Raw genomic sequence first — 9,297 nt, 5'->3', positions numbered from 1 at the left:
TGTTATATGGTATTGTCCATGTCTTTTGTTACTTTTTCATTAATCTAGTACTGCGCTAAGATATCTTCTCAAGGGGTTGTCCAGATGTTCTCAGGAAGCCCGAGTCGTCGCAGCTGGTTATGAGGGTGCTTTCCAGGGAACCCTTGGTCCAAGGGAGTTCCCCAGCAAGGAAAGGCACCTTCCCCCTCTATTCTCTCTCTCTGTCTTCTTGGAAGATTGGCTGCATGTCAAAGACAGCTTTCACAACCACCTGAAAAATGCAAATCTCCCTGCTGGTATCACACCTTCTGGTAACTGTGGGTTGTAGCACATTCTACCAAGTGATTCTCAACCTTATCTCCAGCTCTACTACACAGGACTGCTGCTACTTTCTCAGGATAAGAAAAATGATCACAAGTGACAAGGTGGTGGACAAAAAGGTTGAAAATGTCCAGTAAATGCCCAGAGAGCAACTGGTCACGTGTGAGTGATGTTTTGCTTGCCATGCAGGATTTCTTATCGCCCAGGCTACATTTCAGCAATACAAGGGATTTAACAGATTTAACCTTTGCCAGCCTTAGGTTCCCAACATCACAACACACACAAACTATATTAGCAAACAAAAATGATTTGAAAAATTCTGGATTACTTTATTATTTAGGATCACTCTAATACACATTTGACATTGTGGAGTAACCCCAAGATTAAAATGATAATTTGGAAGAACTGAGTTAAAGCAGGAATTATATTCTTGTCTCAAATGATAAACAAAGAGCAGAATTTCCAAATCTTCTGACAATGTCCAAATAGAAGTTTGTCTACCTTTGCCCAGGTAGAAGTTTGCCCAGCCCAGAATTTGTTCTCAATACCTTGAATGGACCATAAGAGGATGTAATTCAAATCCAAGCTCAACAATGCAAGAAAATTCTCAAAACCACTACTAAACAATCTTCCTTAGACTTAAAATTACAGCTTATTTACAAGGTTATCCTAAGAATCCACTGGATGTCTGAGAGACATGTTGTGGCCATGGCCAGTAATATAAACCTCTTGGCAGAAGACAAATGACTGTATTTGGGACCTCTCCCTTATTTTTTCTTCAGCTCTTGGGATTAATACCTGATACATTTATTTATTGTACTTTAAATAAATAAATTGATTTAAAACATGGATACCACCTTTCTGCCCAATTAATCAACAACATATATATTTATATACATATATATAAACAGCAATTAAACAAGAAAGATCTGTAAAAGTACATCAGATGAAACAGAACGTCTTCACCTGATGCCAGAAGACAGTGATCAAGAGGAATAAATAAATCTACCCAACAATACCAACCACAGATTCAATGACAGCAAAGCTTATTAAATTAGAAGAATTTTTGAGAAGTCAAGCTATACAATACAAGCTTATTTTTAGCTGTTGAAATTTTAACAGTGGACTCCTATGTAGAGAAATCAAATTGCTTAGACCGGAGTAACTCTGCATAGAATTGTATCGTAAATAACTTGTATTTCATAGGTACGTTTATCTCCTGTTAAGTCCTCTCAGATCCCAAGCTGCAAATCTTCGCTTTGTTCTAATTTATGAAATAACATTAAGCTACGCAGTCTAGACTCTTGTTCTCCATCCTTCCACAAAATAATGAGATGATCAGCAGAGCACGTTGCCAGACCATGTTCACCAAAATAGAGGAACATCTGCAATAAAACCACATCATCAACATAATGTAATCAACTGGCCTTGTTCAGCACTGTAAAAAGTCGGAAGAGAATTTGGCCCTCAGACTGAATCGGGGGATAGAGGGTGGGGTGTTTAAAACCTTAGGGTAGGTGATCCCTGTCTGCTTAGTTTGTTAAGGGCTGTTTTTATGGGTTTTTTAATGGAAACTATTGTTTTATATTGGTAAAATGCCGCAATGCTTTCTGAAAAATAAAATAAATAAATAATTCACATATGCACAAAATCTTCTCATGGAGGGATTTACACCTCTCACTGTAGTGCTCTACAAGCAAGCTGCATTCCCATAACTGTCAGACCTGAAAAAGCTGCTATTTTATTGGTGGTGGGGACTGCAATAAGAAGGGGAGAATCAGCAAAGATTCATTCTGGAAGTGGCATTCCACAAGGGGCTCACTAGATCAAAGCTTTTATACATAACCAAAATTCCTTAACCATTTTCATGAATACCAAAATGAGCTGGCTTGGTTCAAAGGTGCCAAAGAACTTGGGAGGCATCCAAAAGTGCAGTCATGGAATAATCTATATCAAAGCAGCCAAGCATCTTGCATAAGAAATATGCAAGAACAATACAGCCCAAAACCAAAAAAACTACATTTACAAAATGCTTGAGCAGCCTTCTTTCTTTCAACAGAAGAACACTATGACATAACCCAATTTAGATTAGAATTTTCCTCAGTTTCAAAAGGGAGCTGGCATATGACATGGGGGAATGATGTTCAAGAAACCCAAGTGTGAAGCCCACCTGGACACATTAGCCTAATTGTACAGTCTTTTAGATTTTATCCATATTACACAACAAAATATCTAAGAGAACATGGGTATGCTTATGTGGTAGAAAGACCAATTTATCTTGTAATCAGAAAGGTTTAATATTTATATTCAACTTTTTTAAGCAGAACTATATAAATAATGCATCAATTTTATCTCTAGTCAGTTGGCTTCAATTAACTTAGTTTAGTTTTGTGTGTTTTGAATATTTACACTCCATAAACTTCTATAGGAGAACTTTCAATTAACAATCTTGACAAGAGCTGTATTATGGTAGTGAATTCTGTGCAAATAATAAAACAAAGGGGGGATTAGCAAGGCCTCAGAGGATTTTTTTTCTCCCCCCCCCCCCACTTCACCTCTGCTTGCTTTTCCTCCCTTAGCTCTAATCTGGTTTTCTTCCAAATTTGCAGCTATTGCCGTTAGTCCTACATGGCTCTACCTTGTGCACGAATGGTCTAAGATCCAATGAGGGTAAACATTTAGGCTCACAAAAATCCAGTTTCTCTCAATGTTCTAAATTACAAATGTTTACAGAGAAACAAGCCTCAGATTGAGGGAATGCTGACATTCATCATTTCCAACAAACCTGTACAGCTGATGAGTGCCCAATCAAATCCCCAGTAAGATCCAAAGAATAAACAGTGGTGCTCTCTGGTGTCTTTTTAGCTGTGTTGTTGGCTTGCTTGGTTGTCCTTCCAAATCCCCAAATGCTAAAAAAACCTAGAATACAAATTATGTCACATTAGACTAAACCAAAACTATCTAAAAACGATAGGAATGTGTGTCATGTTGGATGTATTTAGATCTCCCTGGGTATGCCTACCTGCCCAACTGAACTAGAAATACTGGGAGAAAAACTCTAACCTCTTTTTCACAGAACAGGCAAATGCTATTAATGACCCACTTGTTTCTTTTTGTTTGCTTGAGTCTTGTGCCTGCACTGCCCAGTCCTACAAAGCAACAGGATAGCCAAAGCGACAGGCATATAAAAATATTTTTCAAACCACAGTTACATGCAAAGAAAGAAACTTCTTATCTGACAAGCTCCACTAGCCATAATCTGAAAGATTCTATATGCAAGCCTGGAAGATAGGCCACAAAATTAGGAGGCTGTGTTGTTAAGTGGGGTTTTTTTCTTCACCTGTTTCTACAGTTTGAATGTAATACTTAACTTTCCTCCAGCCTAAAGAGCTTTCTGCTAACTGAAGTGTCTATTACATTGCAGGGAGGCTCCAAATCTGAGCCAAAAGGGAAGACGAAAAAGAGGGGTTTTTTGTACCCCACTTTTTACCACGCAAAAGAGTCTCAATGAGGCTTACAATTGCCCACCCTTCCTCTCCACACAAGACACCCTGTGAGGTAGGTGAGGCTGAAAGAGTTCTGAGAGAACTGTGACTGTCCCAAGGTCACCCAGCTGGCTGCATGTGGGGGAAGGGGGTATCAAACCCAGGCCTCCAGATTAGAGGCTGCCACTCTTAACCACTACACCAACTGGCGCTCAAGTGTGGTATAAATGTTTTAATCATTAAATACATGTTCAGTGGAGGATGGGGATATGGTCCATCCCATTGGCTATCTTTGGCTACCACATGAACAACTTCACACATGGCAATAATGCAGGCAAGGCTGCAGGCTTATCTGTCATGTATGGAGAAGTTTACACATGGCTGTTCTCCACCCCACCATGTTTAGTTGGGGGGGGGGGGAATCACTTGGGCATAAAATTGGGGTCACTGTGGGTAGGCAAGTAGTTGTGAGTTTCTTCATTGTGCAGGGGGTTGGACTAGATGACCATGGAGCTCCCTTCCAACTCTGATTCTGCAAAGAATCCTCACTCTATAGACACAGACCTGATGGAACAGGCTCAGCTGTAAGTTGCTGCTTTTCTCGTAATTCCCATATCCGAACACTGCCATCTTCTGAACAGGATATTAATTGTCTGTCAAAAGAAAATTTACTGGAACATCGTACACTTGGTTAAAAAAATTATAAAATCAACTAAACCCCTTCACAACTGCTCACAAACATGAAGAACTAACATTCCCACTTGGACATCTTGCGGCAAGATTATGCCTCTGGGCTTCGAGTCCACTTAAGCTGCTCTGCAAACCTCCTCTCCAGTGCTCTTTGACACCTATAGCCACTGGGAGAGGTCATTCTTCAGCTAGGCGTGCAGGGCCTTCAACTTACAAACAGCTCCATTTTAAATTTTAGTCAAATCAAAGAGCAGCAATGCCATAACTGTGGGCTACATGAGGGCCAATGCTGAGGCTTAACCTGGACAACACAGATATTATGATAGTCTAAGAATATCAGCTTTGCCAGACCTAGAAGAGGCTCCACTGACCTTGAGGAATAAGGTGCGTAGTCTAGAGTTTCTCAATTTGCTGTTGAATTCCTGGCCAGCAGTACCTTTTGCTAGGTTATGCTTGTGACAGCTTCACCCACATCATGGTCTTATTTGAACACACTTTTTTGTCTGTTAATTTCTTATGATCATTGGAGTTATTCAGTATTAAAATTATTTCTGTTTCAAAAGAGCAGCCCAGGAATATACCAGGCTTGTCCTGCTGCCAAGGAAGTTATGTACCGGAGAGCTGGGTAATGGCAAGCATGTTATGCAAAAGAATGAGAAGGGTTTTCTTCAGCAGTGAAAATGGTCCTACTGATCTTTCAGAAGTTTACTTTTTTTAGTGAATGAAAAATTTAGCCTAACTTGCACCTGTTAGGAACTTTTGTAATGTGCAGGACAGTAGAGTCATGAGCAGTCCTCTGGAAGGTAATCACACGCTTCATTTGAAGGTTATACACGTATATGCCTTTTCCAACAGCAGCAAACACACACTGTAAAGAAAATTCAATAAAGTAGCTTAACAAAACAGACATAACACTATTATTTTGTGTATAATGAAGGATTGTACCTTTAGTATCTTTACGAAATGTCTAGGAAGGTAAGAGGCACACTACTCCTTAAAATGTAATTATTATGCCACCATAATTACTAAAATACCATTTTGTGTTATACCTCAATTCTTATAAAATACAATATTCCAATCACTATTGAAGTCTGGTAAACCCCAAATGGCAAACACTTATTTTCATTCCAGATTCTTTTCAGTGCCTTTGATGCATTCATTTAGTACAAGAAAAAAACTCTTAGTGCCTAGCAAGACATGGTTTATTCTGCAATCCTGCTGCTTAATGCCCTCTAGTATTTTTTACTCATTACTGTGCTTCTATTGGGGTTTTATTATGATGTGTAATATGTATATTGTACCATTGAATTTGGGGTATTGTTTTAATGGCTTTATGCCATGAGCTACTTTGAGGGGGCCCAGCAGGCAGAAATACAGCATAAAAATGTAGAAAAACCTATTGCAATTCTGGTACAAGTCTAAAAGACTTGTAAAGGAAGATTCTACTTAAGCTTCTCATTAACTTTGTTCATCATGGAATGTAAACTATGAGAAACAATAACTTAAATGGCTGCCAACGTTTCATTAACACCAGCAACAAATGTAAACTAAGGCTTTTGCTTATGAATCCCATATGCGGTAATCTCACAACGCAGAAACTATCTAATTTATTGCCACTTTGTCAAAAACAGCACACCCCATACACATGGCACCATGTTATATGCCTCATCCCACTTGGTTTCATTCCCAGCCTACCAAAGATGCTGTAACCTATGGCCCAATAGTAGTGTCTCAAGTACAAGCGACAAGCTGAAAGCACATAAAGTTTCTGAATAGAGTGGAATATCAATCCCACAACAAATAAAAACACAGATAAGCATTTAATGACATGAGCTATAGTTTTGATTCGCCTTAAGTTTTAGAATGTTTAAAGCTTTTTACCTCTTCATCAGATGCTAAATGCTGAATTGAAATTTTGTTTTGACTATGGGATAGTTTTATTTCTTGTTGTGGATCCACATGAAGAGATGCATCCCAATTGCATTCGTATGCCTGCATTGTCCAGTCCAATGCATCCCAGACTATCAGCTCACCTACGTAGGAGCCTGTTGCAAAAGTCAAATCTAGGAAGAAAATAATCAGATAACCTATAAATAGCAAATTCAAAATCCAAAGAAGTTTCTAAAATATTAATCAAAAACATTGATTACATTACATTAAATTTGTTTAGCTGTTGTTATGGATAGCACCTGGAAAAAGAGGTTCTGAGTGCTGAAATAGCAGCAGCAGTGATTGGAGAGTTAATAATCACTACTAAACTGTAAAATCTAGTCAACAGACTGAGCCCTGTGATTGGCTAGCCACCGCTGGGGGGCAGTTGATATACCATCGGTAGGTTAGAGGGAATTCATTCAATTGGGAGGCTGGATTCTGACTGAGAGAGTTTTGTGAAATCTGACTCTGGAGAGCAGACTGACAGAACTTGTCCACATTTAATGGAATAACTGATTCTTCACTAAAGGTTTAAAAGCCAGTCTACACAGTGTCTGGAGGGCTGCGACAGATAGTAGCCAATAGGAATTTGGACAAAGACAAAGGTGTTTTAGGGGAAACACAAATAAGAAACTTATCTTAAAGATATATTCAAATGTTGGTCTGAAGTAGCACCACAAAATTTGAGTCCAATAGCACCTTTAAGACCAACAAAGATTTATTCAAGGTGTGAATAACGTCTCAAAACAATGGCATACCCTGGACTCAACAAGGACATAGGTTTTTTATCTCACTATGCATGCTAATCTCATTCAACTCTTATATCCACATTCCTTACAATCCCCTCTTCTTTTTATTTTATTTGGGATGTGACTGTAATTTTGAATCTAACTCTCTGGTCTCAGGAATCTAACTCTCTGGTAGTCTTACCACTGATGCTAATCAATGACAGAATATTATCCTGATGGTCAAGAAGGCGTTTCACTTCAAAGACATCCCATTCAGTTCCATCTTTAGAAGTTTTCAGTCTAAGAATTACTGAGAAGAAAAAGGTAAGACAAAATTTCTTTAAAAGTATCATGATGCTTATTAAGTTGTTATATTTTTGTCTGTAAACAGAAGAGATTATTGCTCTGATCTAGAGGTCCATGTATGATTAACAAGTGTCTTCACTAATCACACTGGTCACCTGATTGGTGGAGAAACTGGTGTGATTTCATCTGCCCATGCAAGACATAAATCTCTTAGACATGGCATGTTCACCACTGAGAAATGCTCCTCCATTTCCTCACAGTACTGTAGTGATTTAGTGTGCCTCCCAAGTTTTCATCCGCTTTCCTGAAACCTTTTCAAACTGGCTTTGCTCCAGTGATTCAGGAAGAGTGCAAGAAAGCCATGTGGATGGGAAATCAAATCTTCCAGATCACACCAACCTTTTCCTTGCCCCAGTCCCCTGCAGCAGCCATTTCCCTCAGAATTTTTATTTTTCTTTTAATCAGCAACTGACACTATAGCAATGTGTGTTTTATATCTATAGGAAGAATGTAAAACTACAATATGTGTATATTCACCATTTTACTTTAGAAAGCTAAACAATTTACACTTCTAAATTCCACAAACAAGCCAAACAAAACAATTTTATTTTCTAGCTAAGTTACAAATTATGTATGTAAAGCTTTTAAAGCAATCAAGTTTAGATTTGATAAGGAAGCATTACATATAATTATTTTTGCTCCAAAATTCCCCCCTGCAAAAAACAAGGACAAATGTCCCCCTTTCCCATGGGAGGCAAAACAGAAGGGTTTTTCAGCAATAAATTCAGTTATTGTATAAATACAAAGTACATTTAAATGGCCTGTTACCCACAAGAATCTACTAAGGATGCAAAAAACATGCCAGAAGAACAAGAATTGGTTTTTATACCCCCCCCTTTCTCTACCAGGAGTCTTAATGTGGCTTACAACTGCCTTCCCTTCCTCTCCCCATAACAGGCATCCTATGAGGTAGATGGGGCTGAGAAAGCCCTGATGTTACTGCTCTGCTCTGCTCTGATGTTACTGCTCTGCTCCAGTAAATGGTCAGAAAGATCTACAAAGCAACATTCTGAAATAGTATTCTTGAAATGTACTGTTGAGAATAAAAATGAAAATATTTATCTTCAGTATTTATGGTGATACTCACTCAATTCCTTGCCAACAGCCGCTGCCACACAATTTTTCGGCAATTCAATCATTGCACTGATATCTTTATTAAAAGAGTCAAAAATATATTTTATTTCAAACAACAGTTAACAGAATATCCCAGTAAAGATTAATCCATAAAACTATTTGACCACCTCACTAGGGGGCTACTCAAAGCTACCAAGATATGGTTACCTTCATTTCCAGAGAGTTAGTTCTTGCTAAAGAAAATTTGAAAACAGGACTATGAATATCAAAACTGTGAAGTAGAAAGTTATCTGGTAACATAATAATTAATTTTACTAATGAAATTATATCAATAAATAATAATAGCTTATTATTAAGCTATGTGAAAAGTGACTTACTGCATATAAGCCGAGGCACCTAATTTTACCACAAAATCTGGGCAAATTTATTGACTCATATTTAAGCCAAGGGTGGGAAATGCAGCAGGCTACTGGTAAATTTACAGGGTGGCCTAAGTGCTTAATCCATGCTCGCCCCCCCCCCCCCGCAACAAATACAGAGAAGTCAAGAGGATGAATAGCTGTTGGTTTTTGTACCCCGCTTTTCACTAACCAAAGGAGTCTCAAAGTGGCTTACAATTACCTTTCCTTCCTCTCTTGATGCCAGACACTCTGAGAGAGCACTGACAGAACTTATCTGTGAGAACAGCTCTTGCAGGAGAACCAAACAGTGCCCCCCAGGCC

At 38.5% G+C, this 9,297-nt stretch overlaps 1 protein-coding gene across 1 annotated transcript in view; it reads right to left on the bottom strand.

The window, feature by feature from the left end:
- Window positions 1-605: 605 nt before the first annotated feature.
- Window positions 606-9,297, bottom strand: part of WDR41 (WD repeat domain 41) — a 30,441-nt gene continuing 21,749 nt past the window's right edge. Inside the window, exons 7-13 of the mRNA XM_077347338.1 lie at window positions 8,589-8,651; window positions 7,338-7,445; window positions 6,357-6,538; window positions 5,222-5,343; window positions 4,350-4,438; window positions 3,086-3,219; window positions 606-1,685 (exon numbers count right to left, since the gene is read on the bottom strand). Of these exons, the coding sequence (XP_077203453.1) occupies window positions 1,533-1,685; window positions 3,086-3,219; window positions 4,350-4,438; window positions 5,222-5,343; window positions 6,357-6,538; window positions 7,338-7,445; window positions 8,589-8,651 (851 nt within the window). The 3' untranslated portion in view covers window positions 606-1,532. The remainder of the gene's footprint in view (window positions 1,686-3,085; window positions 3,220-4,349; window positions 4,439-5,221; window positions 5,344-6,356; window positions 6,539-7,337; window positions 7,446-8,588; window positions 8,652-9,297) is intronic.

Source organism: Paroedura picta, chromosome 7 (genome assembly GCF_049243985.1).
Source record: "Paroedura picta isolate Pp20150507F chromosome 7, Ppicta_v3.0, whole genome shotgun sequence".
Classification (NCBI taxonomy): Eukaryota; Metazoa; Chordata; class Lepidosauria; order Squamata; family Gekkonidae; genus Paroedura; species Paroedura picta.
This window is presented reverse-complemented; position numbering and strand designations above follow the sequence as displayed.